Source organism: Agrilus planipennis, unplaced genomic scaffold, assembly GCF_000699045.2.
Source record: "Agrilus planipennis isolate EAB-ADULT unplaced genomic scaffold, Apla_2.0 scaffold181, whole genome shotgun sequence".
Taxonomy (NCBI): Eukaryota; Metazoa; Arthropoda; class Insecta; order Coleoptera; family Buprestidae; genus Agrilus; species Agrilus planipennis.
In genome coordinates, this window is record NW_020438858.1 from 330980 (window position 1) to 345250 (window position 14271).

Consider the following 14271-nt stretch of genomic DNA (forward strand, 5'->3'; position numbering starts at 1 on the left):
TTATATTTGCCGATAATTATACTGTTTAATAATCATTTTTATAATAAAAATAAGGAATACTCAATAAACGTATTGCAAAGAGCTTAATAGCTATTGATCTCTAAAATTTTCCCGCTTTCAATTAATTACTTATTTGTTTTTCAGATTTTTATTTAAAACAATGACTAATAACTGTACGTATTAAATTTGTATGTATAAAAAATATTTATTATTTTATCGGAAGATAACTATTACTTATGTATTTTAAAACAACGAGAAACCACTTAAACTAGAGCACTCTTAAAACTACCAGTTGACTAAACCAGAAACATATATTTTCTGTATGGTGGTACTACATTAATTTATATTTGCCGAAGATAATGTGTAGTTTATAAAGTGTTACCTGATGAAATAAACAAGTAAAGACTAAATATCACAGTAAAAGAGCAAAAAAGTAAAACAAAAGCAGTAAAATTAAGCGTTGACAACGAAAGATACGTTAGTTTGGCAAGTTATGGTTACAACGGTCAATTTATTTTTTAATATAATATTAGTTGTGGACACTAAGCGTTAAACAAATGGTAATGACGGTTTATATACGCTAAAATTATGCCAGAAAATAAATAAAATTTTCAAAACATCAGATGCGACAAGAATTCAGGTAACTTTATTTAGTTAGATATATACTTTTGCGATTATTTTTAATTAAATAGGAAACCATCACTAAATTAAGAATGAAAACCACAAGAAGTTAATTAAAACTACCTCGTCTGGCAAGAATAATGAACGTAATAATATAGTATACTGAAAATGTAACATCATTAAATGCATAAATTTATCGTTGAGTTGGTCAATAATTTTGCAGTTTGCTTTTAAATAAATTAAAATATGTAACTTCTAACAAGATTAATCATGCAGTCTCTTCTAATCACAAGTTTCTATTAAGTACATTTTTTAAAAAATACACTTATTATTTACTGAATAACCACCAGATACCTAACACATACTGTGTATCATATTAAGTTTTTTTTTCTCTTAATTTGAATAATTGGAATGATCAAAATAGAATAACAGTCTTCAGAAATTTGATACAGAATTACTATAATAAACACAAGCGATAAATAAATGATAAAACTGTCAAGTGTATTTTATTAAACTGCAACATTTGTTTCTTCTTCTACACTTCTTTTTCAAGTTTACAATATTATTGGAAATGTTACAATTGTCGCAGTTTAAATAAAATTCAGTAAGATGTTAATTAACATTTACTTGTTCCTTCTATTCATAATGAACTTTCACCAAATAAAAACTGATCCAATAAATTAAAAATAGAGCAAAAATAAATTAAATAAATAGATGAAAACACTTCAATGAACAAAATTATTTAAATGAAATATAAAGATGCTAAGGATGAAAATGGAAACTATTAAGACTTTAGAGTATATACATGAAGGCAGCATCTGAAACTACAGCAGCATGATCTAACACAAATAAGGATAGGCTGTGTGTGCCACTACATCCTTTCTCTCTCTAGCGTGGCTTGATTTGCTTTCCTTTCTATCTCTATACATTTCTTTCGTTATTTATAAACACAAAAACTTCAGAGAAAGAAAGATGTGGTGGCACACTACCTACCTATTTCTGCGCTCGACCCTTTTAGGTTTGACTACTGTAGTATAAAATACTGGCTTTATATATACGCTATAAACTTAAATCGGCTTAATACATAAATGTGTTATAATATTTGTTGATACAAATTTTGCAACCTACATATATAAAATAGGTAATTTTATTAGTTGAATAAACTAGCCTCTACGCTGCTATCCACGGTCGCTATGTCGTGAACAAGTAGTTTAAATTTTGCTAATGCGTAATACATGTGGGTTAATAATTTAAAGGCCTCAATAATTCACATTTTTAGCTGTATACCTACTTAAAATACGTAACTTCATATCTTCTATTCCACCTATTATTTTGTGTCGGTTTGTAAGTTTTATAATTTTTTAACTTACGCAAATAGTTTTATCTAAATGAAGCTTTGATAATCAAAGACCTAAGTTGTATAGATACAAGTAGATGTTTATAGGCATTTGAAAATTTTCAAATTGCAAGATACACATTTTACAATAATTTCTAAATATTAATGTAAAATTAATTTAATTTCTCCTCCAGTAAATGAGGAAAAATTGTTGTCACGACCTCACCCGGGTTCTTCGTTTAACGCATCAATACTCTAACCAATAGGCAACGAGAGCGACAGCAGTAGCTTAGTGTTCAGAGCATTGGAGCGTTAAACCAAGGACCTGAGCTCGATTCCCGGCGAGGGCGTGATAGCAGGAGCATTTTTCCGTATTAACTTGATGTAATCTGTAGTCGGTTAGAAATTAAATTAATAGTTTTTAACTGCTGCTAAAAGAAAAAATTTCTTAATGTATTTTACACCGTTCTTATTTGAGGAATTTAAGTATGTTTTGTAAAATCGTTATCACTGAACTATAAGGTACATAAGCAAGACTGGATATTAATTTTATGTTTTACATTAGCTGCAAAATTCGCAACAAGTAGCACCTTAACGTGTTAGATGTTAGAATGTACATACGAGACTTGTCTATTCCTGATCTCACCTTCCATGCCCTCCTAATTTAATGACTGACGAGATTGACTTTTTGTTTAAACATTCCTCCCGTTATTTATAAACAACTGTCGATGTATAATTTAACTGGTATTGTCATATACTATCAAGAAGCCCAGACCTTTAATCCACCAGAAAATGAAAAGAAACAGTGTGGCTATTATTATTATTAGGACAACCTCTTTGTGTAAGTTAAAAGAGGAAAGGGGTTTCTGAATAAATCCATTGCTTTGCTTGAATGTCTCCGGAGGTAAACTGGGATATTGCTTTTGTATTTCCCTCGTGGGTTGCAGGTCACGAACTTTCATAATCGCTCGTCCCTAAAATGACATCCTTTTTTCCTTTTTATCATGTAAATATTAATTTGTGAATACTCACTTTAAAATCCCCGGAGAACTCGGTATCCGCTTTAAAGGCTGCTCTAGCTGTAAATGGTTACCGTTCTCTGACTTGGTCATAATATTTGTTTCTGATTTCAATCCAAAAAGTAGCTCCGAAGGGTCTGCTGTTCTCTTTCTGATTTTTGACTTATTTTCTGGAACAGCTAAACTAATAACAAAAATTAAATTTATTAAACGAATTCTTATAGTGAGACTTGGGTGTCATACATGCACTTTTTTTATCAGACTGACTGTTTACTTACGGTATGGGTGACGTAGATCTGCTAGTATTGTTTGAACTTGTTTCATTAGTATTACTGGAAGTACTGAGAGGGGCAATTTCTCTATTAAATACTGGATACTCAGTGTGAAGAATATGATCTAGCAGTTGACCCTTAACAGCGTTTTCTTGTTTAAGCTAATGAGAAAATAATATGATATTATGCTCTTACACAAACAAAGTTCTTTATAGTCACTTGCAACTCACCTCTTCTAGAGTTGCTTCGTTTTCCTTCAGTTTCGCCTCTCTTTGAGCTACCAAGTGACTGTGATTAAGAGTCATACCGTAAAGTTTCTGAATTAGATATTTAGCTTCGTTTACATCTTGTAGAGATGTTATAATTTTTTGTATATTGTTCTCTTCGCTTTCGTCTTGTGTTTCTTCGATTTCCATTACATTTTGTTGCGCTTCTGCTATAGTTTCCTGAACGTATTTTATATTTTCTTCCACGTCTTCTATAAGGCTTTCTAGCTGTGTTGTGTCCTGGCTTTTAGCAAGTGCTTGCTTTCTGCGATGATGCAGAATCTCCAGCTCACGACCTGAAAATTTAAATATTATTTTATGAAACTTAGTATACTACATCACTTCCCCAGGTGAAGCAACTTACCCAGGGCTTCCCGTTTTTCTAAGAAATGTTCCATGCGAACTTCTTGTTGCACTAAGCCACTTCTGTTCATTGCAATATTGTTTATTGCTTTTTCAATTTGCGACCATTTACGTTTTACTGCTTTTTCCGAAAATTCATTTTTTATTCTACCTGCTGCTTTAGCACTAAGGCCTCGCATCTGATTCTTTCTTAAGAGGGATACTTCCTCTTGCTTACGTTTCAAAACTTGTTCCTAATTAAAAAGAAGTTAATATTTGAAGAGGATGCTTTTAAAATTCATTACCTTTATTTTACATTCTGCTTCCATAGCTCTAAGAAGACTGGCCTTTTTTCTAGACTCCTTTCTTAACTGAGCAATTTCTCTTATTTGGTTTCTTTCTGCCTCCTTATGTCTCTGAGATTCTTCTTTCATTTTATTAATAAGTTTAACTTTAGCCCTTTTCATATCGGTGAGTTCGTTTTTTAACAATTGCAGTTTGTTTTTCTGTTCATTTTGATTCCTCAACAATCGCGCATGTTCTTTCTGCGCTGCTTGCAATTTTTTAAGCTCTTTTTGCATTTCTGATATTTTTCTGCTGTATTCTTCTTTCACTTTTTTGACGTTGTCGTCATTATCAGATTTTACTGAATAGGACTGTAGCATTTTATCTCTTTCTTCTTGTGTACTTTTAATTCTAGACTGAAGTTGTAACAGCTTTTCCTCGTAGTGTTGTTTCATAGTTTGCATGCGACGCTGAGAGAGTTCCAATTCGTCAATAAGTTTTTGCTTCATGTCAATATCAGTTGTTATATTAAGTAATTCTTGTTTTAAATCGGCGTCAATGTCTTTCGATTCGTTATCACTTTCAAAATCTACATCGGTACTGCTGTCGGAATCCACTTCCGACATACTGTGACTTTTGCTTTTTATCAAAGACTCTTTCTGAAGTTTAAGTTCTTTTTTAGCTTCTTCGAGCACTAATGAGATATCTCCAAGTGACATATCCATGCTCAATTTGTTGTACATACTTGTGGATTGATATTTGGCAAGTTGTTTTCGTAACAATTCGCAAGTGCTGTTGGACTCCATGAGTTTTGCTTGCAGTTCTTCAATTTCTTGTAAGTAGCCTTGAATCATGTCAGCTACTTGACTGTCAGTTCCAGTTCCTATCCAATTTTTCGCTGCCTTCTCAGTTAATAATGCTGCATTTCTAGCGGAGAGATTTTCTACAGTTTCTTGCATAGCCTTTACTCGAGTTCTTAGATTGTTTAGCTCATTTTGTAGCATATTGTTTTCGTAGAACATATCGTTAACTATTTCGTTTCCATCTTGTCCGATAATGCGTTTACCTTGCTTATATTCCATAAGTTCCAATTGAAGTTGGGCAATTTGTTGTCTTAGTTGTGCGATAGTTCTGGAGCTTTTGCTCTGATTAATTAATACTTTATTTTTAATATTTCTAGCCCTATTAGCATATTTTAACGTATTTAAAGTTTCCATAAAGTCCCTGTCGCTAGGACTTATACAAGCAATCATAACAGTTTTACTATTACCTCCTAAGCTATCCTGGAGTAATCGGGTTAATTTGGAATCCCTGTAAGGTATGTGGAGGGCTTTTCTGCTTGGGTCACCCAAAGCAGATATTACATTTCCTAAAGCTAATAAGCCACAGTTAATGGAAATACCTTCCTTGGCTCGGTTTCCTGTTGCTCCTGTTCTTTTTAATCGTTCGGAACCAGCTAAATCTACGAAATGGAACTTCGATGTCAACGTTTCTACTTCATTACTACCATCATCAGAAGGTACTAAGCGTTGCTGTTTTACATGGACTGTAAAAATTGCGTGAGAACGACTAGAATGTGTGTTCATTTGGGTACTAGCTGTTGTTCGAGATAGAGCCCCCATTCGGAGGCACTGTAACGTCGCTTCCGCAGACATTACAGTCTTTAACATTATCCCTTTAACTTGTATCCCCGTGAACGGATCTTCATGAATTTTATACAGTTTTTCCTACAATAGAAACAAAAGACTCTCAGTAATTAGTGAAATTACAAATGTTGCATTTAATTTCGGCTTTTCAAGTTTCAAGCCCTCTTAACTCAATGATTAGTGTCTAGATGCTTTTGAAAATTTTCCGGAAAATTACGTCATTTAATTTTTTCAAACTGGAATTTAAGATGGTTAACTAGTCAACAATTATTCAAAAAAGAATATGAAGTTTAAATTCAGAATTTACAGATGCACATGTGTATATTATTGAATTTTAGTGATATTGAGACATGGTAGCTCGATCACTTACATAATGGCCGTGTGAGCGCCGTCCTTAATGAGCCACACTGTATATATTATCTTATTAACAAATTATTTTTATCGTATGCTAATGTTAATTCCTGTTCATTACCTTATTAAATATTGGATTAAAAAGGTCAATGACCTCTTCATTATATAATTCCATAAACTGAACCATAATTTGAAACTCCGGTGCAACCATACCATTTTCTCTGGCTGTTTTAATTTTCGAATCAATCCCATGAAAGAGATGTTCGACTGCCCTCGGGATAATTCCCACCTGACTAGCATTTAAGTCGATATCGAAACCTGTACCCATGGTATACGTTTTACCTGACCCTGTTTGTCCATATGCTAATACTGTTGCATTATACCTAATTTAAAATCAAATAGCAAATATTACGAATAAATTAATGAAAAGCTACATCAGAACGAGGGTATGCAAAAGAGGTTGGTAAATGTCCATGTGGGTGGAAAACAGAGGTTACAACAACTCACTTTTTATAGCTTGTTTGCTACAATAATAGGACAAACAGCAAACATGAGTTACGCAAAAAAGGTTCTTATTTATGTTTATAATTGATTTTTAAGTTTTCATTCTTAGTCTTCTTCAAATAAAATTTTACACGATATTACTTAAAACTTCAAATGTGATGTCGTGACTTTATATTGCTTCTTAATTTTACTTATTTTTCTAATAATAAATTGTTCTTTTTAAACTGACTTCAAAAATAAATTTTACACGGAGAGAAAATTCTTAGGAAAATTACCATGCTCGTCACTACAAAATTGGCGCAAGACATGCATTGACAAAATTCAATATTAGTTCAATAATTTTTGTAAGAGAACCTCATAATTTTTACTAAAAAGCATAGAAATTTTTCCATTGTCAGTTGAGGCACCCAGATTGAGACAGCATGGTAATTTTTACAAGATTTTTCTACCAGTGTACATAAAAGTTTTAATAGGTAAGACAGTAATTAACATTACTTTTTAAATCGAAACTATAATTTGGATAAATTTTCTCATTTTGTTTTCTGTTGAACTCTAATTGCTAATTTAACAAACAGTCACTGAAGACACATTAACCATGACCTTTGTTATGCTACGTAAACTAAATTTTAAAGATCTTCACAGAAAGTATTTTCGTAAAAATCCTGGATGTATTATAATTTATTCTTAATAATCTTTCTCGTGTCATAAATCATACATATACACTTGAATGTTCTGTTCTTAAAACAAAATATCTCCATTGTGAAATTTAACATTAATACACAGCTGATTAGGGGTAGATTTTTTAGAGACGTGACAAAATTAAAATAGATGCTTCTTTATACAAAATTACGAATACGTATTCAAAAAATCGAAATCAATTACCATAAATAAAACAAAGATTGGTAATTGAGAAACTGTTTCAGTTTTTAACTGTAAGTGTTTACATTCGTTTATAATTTTACCAACCCATATCAATAAAATACTAATTTTTTAAATTTTTACCCCTCCAAAGCAGATTCCACTAGAGATGCAACGCAGGTGTTGTAAACTGTTTCTTGAGAATCTTCCATGTCAAAAACATAATCATATGTAAATGCTCTATCAGATCCCAGAAATATTTGGGGTTCTCCAGGGGTAACACTGGTGCAAACATTGCACATTTCAATAATTTCCCTAGGTATTTGGGGTCTAATTCTGGAATAAAGCAAATTTAATTTAATTTAAGAAACACAAAATTAATTTTTTAAAATTTACATTACAAAATACGCCTAACAGTCATTCATAGAAAAACACACATTTATTTTTAGATATTTTCGTATCAACAAATTCAATTTTTTGCCCTATATATGTAATTGATGTATTTAAAAATATAAATAGTAATCACTTAAAAAAAATTGGTTATATTAATACTTATCTCGAAAATGTAGACAAAAAGAACTAACAGGGATAGCAACAGGATTTTTTTATAAATATGTTTCATTTCTTTTTAATTATTCCTCTTGTTTTTTATAATTACCCTACGAAATATCTGTCAATAATGAAATGTCTACTGGCGTTTGACATGTAGTACCTACATAGGTACATGAAAAAAAAAGAGCTTCAAGGATCATTAGTGCCTTTGGAGCTAATTTTGTCTTATATTATTAGATTCTGAAACGAAAGCTAAATTAAGGACCACGTTATAGCGGAAACAATTAGTTTCAAAGTTGGCTTATGTACAGCCGACTTAAAAACAAAAGAAACGTTTTATATTATAGGCCCATACTTATTACAGTGTTTGAATACCCACAAAATAATCATATATGGGTTTAAGTTTAGAAATACTCATGCACCTAATAAGTAGGTATTGTCTATTTATCTACAATTGTTTCATTACAAAAAAAGCATTAGATATTAATTAAGCAAACTAAAAGTCTAAAATCTACACTTATCGTTAATGTGTAAATTTTTTGTATAAATTATCATTAACACACACTCAAACTAGTTGTGTTTAAAGGTTTTTCCTTTTACTGCTGTCTCTTTACTTACAATTCAAGCGGTGATGTAATAGATATTAATGCCATTTTTTATGTTTCAAATTAATTCAAAAAAGCTATTGGATTTACAGAATGAATTTCGGTGTCAAAAAAATTGTACAGAGTGTATCTATTATGTCATGATTAAAAATACATCTCATTTAATAATTTTAAAAAATTAATCCAAAATGAAATGAACAAGAAAATGTAATAGCCGAAAGTTAAAGTAAGAAATTATTCGTAACCCCAATATTCATGTTGTAGAAAATAATGCCACTAAATATAACTCGGTCATAAACATGCAAAAACCAAAAAGATGAACAAGGCATGTTTCAAATATTTGCTCTGCAGATGGTCTCAGAAGTATGACAAATAAACAATGACTGTAACAACAGTTAAAAGTTGATAGTTGTAATGTTTTTTTTTTAATAGCTACGAAAAATTAAAAATTGACCGTAAAAATTATATATCTTATTAGAGGGTAATAACATAGTGTATGAGTACCTATTTCGATATTGTTTAGAATTTCTGTAAAAGCATATTCGTTTTATATATTTACGTATACCTATTTTAAATAATAAATATGTTTATCTATTTTAAATAACAAATATCAAACTGAAGTTCACTCTCCATTTAAAATAACAAATTTTTATTGTTTTTTGTTAACTTTGTTTCCTTGATTTGTAAATTTTTGAATTAACAATGGAAGTTAAATTAAGGGGAAGATGAATAATACGATTTTTTCTTTCAAATAATATACATATGCGTTTCAATCACGAATGTTTGTTTATTTCGCCGTTTTAATTTTAAGTAAAATATAATTTTCTATTACAGAGACTAAATTTATTTTTTCAAAGTTGATTGAAAAGGGTCACAAATATTAATGACTGAAACGTCTCATCTACATCTTAGAATCTATTCTTTGGATAGAAAAAATCGTATTATTAATCTTCCCCTTTATTTCCTTCAATTTGTCTTAAACACAATCCTTTTATGGCTCATTGATTTTCTGATTGCAGTAAATTTTAGAGTGGACAATGACACTCTTACTTATATGTGTATAATAGGGTGCTTATTTTGTCAATAAAAAAGTAATTAGAATTCAATTTTTTTCCTTGAAACGTAATTATTTCCTGACATAGATATAAATCTGTTCTATCGTTACAGATGAAAACTGACTGTCAACACTACGGTATATTCAGTTACTGAAGAAGTAGCCCATCTTATTAGCTTGCTTATTATTGTTTCTTTTATTAAAAAGTACCGTTTATTTTACTTACAAACCAGGTTTATTGACTCTTTCTGCAGACAAAAGTGTGTAAAACATCATCATATCGTTGTTGTTCTGGTCTGTTTTATAGCTTTGAAAACTAACCAAATGTGTTTACTAAAAACCTAATCAGGTAAAAGAAAAATTAAGAGATTACAGTAGAAGAAACTGCCAATACTCTATAATATGTTTTATATGAATATTTAAAAAATTATAATACTAGAGAAATTAAAAAAAAAATTATATTGATTGCCTCGATCCCTGTTGTTAATTTCTTTGTTATTTTGTTTTTGTTCTGTACCCGCTTCTCTAATATTTTGGTGGTCATGTAACTTTTCATTAAATTTTTTGACCACTAACAATAAGCCTCATTAAGTTGATATTATTCTTGTGTAAGATAGATATCATAAGTACTTGTTGAATTTTTTTATTCGAAGGATCGGGAAAAAGTAGTTGATTATTTTCAATTAAAGAGACCGTGCAATTCACGTTCTATTTATTTCCTAGAATAAAGTAATCGTGAGAACCTAGTGGGCGATTTCTTTTCTCCAACAACTTTTACTTTACTTTTCGTAGCTTTTAAGAGTTTCGTAGTTAAATTTTAGAAAAGTTACTCTTTTAGTAAATCCTGAATTTTTTCAGTCCAGACTGGTATGGAATAGTGATAGTGATTTGAATTTTTATTCTCATTTTAATCTTCATTTCTTTTGTAAAACTGTCTCACATAACTACATTTATTTGACTGTATGTTTTTATTGTTTCTTACTTCAGTTTTTTAATTTATGTTAGGTACCTAAACGTAAGTAAAATATAAGTACAACAGCCTTTTATTCTATTATAATAAAATAAAAACATAATAGGTAATTCCTTTCAGAATTCTTGTAACGCAGCGTACATTACAAAACACTTATGTAATTTATTGGTATTTAAAAGATGACACCTAGGCACAACGAATTTTAAAACCTGTTTTGGGAAATATAGCTGGCAAAATATAGTAGATATTTTTTTAACTAAAAAGAAAATGTATACCTAATAAAACGTCGAAGTGAAGTTGCTTTTGCTTTTTGTAACCATTTGAATATTTGTCCCTCATTGACAAGTCAAGGTGCTAATTTTCTTCGTTCTATTTCGGATGTTTGTTGTTTGTATAATGTGTACTTACAATAGGTATGTCATCCATGTAAGGAATACAAAAAGTTTAATAATTTTATGTTCAAGCAAAATACTCGATTTTTATAAAAGGAATAACAAGACAAAGTGCTTCTCTTTTAATGTTTAAAAACACACTCATGCATACATATGTATGAACATAATTTCAAAACTGGTTTGTTTAAATAAGATAGATTTTTCATTCATTTCCTAAAACGACACTGCCGCAGGCGATATGACATAGACAAATTAAATATACATCAATTTCTAAAAATATAAATTTTTCCCTCATTGTCATTACCTATTAAAAAATTGTTACTTAAGGAAGCAACGTAGTAAAAGTTTGTTTGATTTTGAAATACATATACATGTTTATTTAAGATAATTCAAAATAATTTCGAAATAGGATATATTTAGAATAAATTAAGTAATGCGGCTTATTAATTTAATTAAATGATTATAATTTGACCTAGTTTCGATGTAACTATAACTAATAGATAATTTGAACCATTCTTTTTTTGCAGTACCTGACTGTGGATAAATTTTGCAAATTTGTATTTTCCTTACCTTACAGCCACCCTAACCGATATGTTGTCTTCCGGCTCCATCTCGCATAAATCACAGTTTTAAAAACACGAATCACATTAATCTATAATTGTATATAAGCACTCAGTCGGTACTTTACTCATTGTTTTTATTTAAATAATTAAAAATAACACGAACCAAAAAATTGCGTTGGCATTTTTTTTGTATTCAGAATGGTACGGCGCTTTTATCTTATCGTTTCTACGGTATCAGTGTTCTATTTTGTTATCTGCATTAGATGACTGCATAATGACGTACCCGAGTGAAAGTGTCCAAAAGGGTATTATTATGTACCTATTATACCTGCTTTAACCTAAAACACGTCCCACGAATTTAAGATAAAAAGAACACGGGGAACCGAGACCGAACTTGAAGCAGTAACGACCATCTGCATTTCGCTTCTTCTGAACAACAACTGTCGATTGTTGTTCAGTCATTGGGCGCAAGCGTTGATGGAGTAGAATTTTTCTCCTCTTAATAATATTACCATTGTTTGCATTACTATTATTACAGGTATTGTATTGCTACCTGAACTCGCGTCAGGTCTCAATGTTATCAGCAACCTGAGCAGCATTGAGCAGTCAGTAACAGATACATTGCAAATATCGTACAGTGGCGTAACCACTGGGAGGGTGTTAAGGCATTCACGCCCCCCACCCCTATGGACGTAGGAAGTTAATTTGTTACTTAACTATAACCGAACCGTCACTTGACCGATAGTATAAATCGGGCTGATATTTTGATCTGACTATGACTTAACCGACATTAACGATAATCGGGCCTTAATGCTCACGTTAAGCCCGATTTATAACATCGGTCAAGTTACGGCACACATTTGATAGTCAAGTCATGGTCTAGAAAATTAACAACGGTATTTATCTCTAACGATACCCGTGCCGTGACTTAACTGTGACTTGACCGATAGTATAAATCGGACTGATATTTTGATCTGACCGTGACTTAACCGACAGTATGAATCGAGCCTTAATACTTACTTCAAGTTCGATTTATATAATCGATCGAGTGACGGTCGGTCAAATAAAATATTATAGCACACATTTTATAGTTAAGTCATGGTTCAGTCAATTAACCGCGGTATTTATCTCTAACGAAAACGTACCCGTTATTTGACTGACTTGGCCGATAGTATAAATCGGGCCGATATTTTGATCTGACCGTGACGATATCTCTTTTCTTTTAGAAATTGTACAACGTAATTTGTATTTTCACATTAATTTTTTAATTTTCACCTTCCAGTATGATTTCCTTCACCCTTTGTTAAATAATAAACAATGACCTACCTAGAAATTGTTAATTTAACTTTTATACTTTACCCACTAAATCAAATAATTGTTACATGTATGCTACCGGACGTTTCTGATAGGTACGCATTGCTATAATTTTTGTATGTTAGTTTTTGTTTATAACAAGATTAAATAGATTAATTGTACGACACTCTTACTTATATGTGTATAATAGGGTGCTTATTTTGTCAATAAAAAAGTAATTAGAATTCAATTTTTTTTCCTTGAAACGTAATTATTTCCTGACATAGATATAAATCTGTTCTATCGTTACAGATGAAAACTGACTGTCAACACTACGGTATATTCAGTTACTGAAGAAGTAGCCCATCTTATTAGCTTGCTTATTATTGTTTCTTTTATTAAAAAGTACCGTTTATTTTACTTACAAACCAGGTTTATTGACTCTTTCTGCAGACAAAAGTGTGTAAAACATCATCATATCGTTGTTGTTCTGGTCTGTTTTATAGCTTTGAAAACTAACCAAATGTGTTTACTAAAAACCTAATCAGGTAAAAGAAAAATTAAGAGATTACAGTAGAAGAAACTGCCAATACTCTATAATATGTTTTATATGAATATTTAAAAAATTATAATACTAGAGAAATTAAAAAAAAAATTATATTGATTGCCTCGATCCCTGTTGTTAATTTCTTTGTTATTTTGTTTTTGTTCTGTACCCGCTTCTCTAATATTTTGGTGGTCATGTAACTTTTCATTAAATTTTTTGACCACTAACAATAAGCCTCATTAAGTTGATATTATTCTTGTGTAAGATAGATATCATAAGTACTTGTTGAATTTTTTTATTCGAAGGATCGGGAAAAAGTAGTTGATTATTTTCAATTAAAGAGACCGTGCAATTCACGTTCTATTTATTTCCTAGAATAAAGTAATCGTGAGAACCTAGTGGGCGATTTCTTTTCTCCAACAACTTTTACTTTACTTTTCGTAGCTTTTAAGAGTTTCGTAGTTAAATTTTAGAAAAGTTACTCTTTTAGTAAATCCTGAATTTTTTCAGTCCAGACTGGTATGGAATAGTGATAGTGATTTGAATTTTTATTCTCATTTTAATCTTCATTTCTTTTGTAAAACTGTCTCACATAACTACATTTATTTGACTGTATGTTTTTATTGTTTCTTACTTCAGTTTTTTAATTTATGTTAGGTACCTAAACGTAAGTAAAATATAAGTACAACAGCCTTTTATTCTATTATAATAAAATAAAAACATAATAGGTAATTCCTTTCAGAATTCTTGTAACGCAGCGTACATTACAAAACACTTATGTAATTTATTGGTATT

The 14271-nt window shown here is 30.6% G+C and overlaps 1 protein-coding gene across 2 annotated transcripts; it reads right to left on the reverse strand.

Annotated features, from left to right (window-relative positions):
- Positions 1–637: 637 nt before the first annotated feature.
- Positions 638–13037, reverse strand: LOC108739280 (kinesin-like protein KIF21A). 2 transcript variants are annotated; one of them, XM_018473113.1, is made up of 9 exons: positions 11644–13037; positions 7645–7836; positions 6260–6521; positions 4162–5868; positions 3879–4110; positions 3479–3810; positions 3255–3409; positions 2990–3160; positions 638–2931 (listed from the first exon to the last, which is right to left on the reverse strand). In XM_018473113.1, exons 1-9 carry the CDS (start codon positions 11682–11684, stop codon positions 2916–2918), a joined length of 3108 nt encoding a protein of 1035 aa, XP_018328615.1. In that variant the 5' UTR covers positions 11685–13037; the 3' UTR covers positions 638–2915. The 2 variants fall into 2 exon arrangements, with proteins under 2 accessions (XP_018328615.1, XP_018328616.1); XM_018473114.1 differs by lacking the exon at positions 11644–13037 and adding an exon at positions 10957–11456.
- Between the last annotated feature and the right edge of the window lie 1234 nt (positions 13038–14271).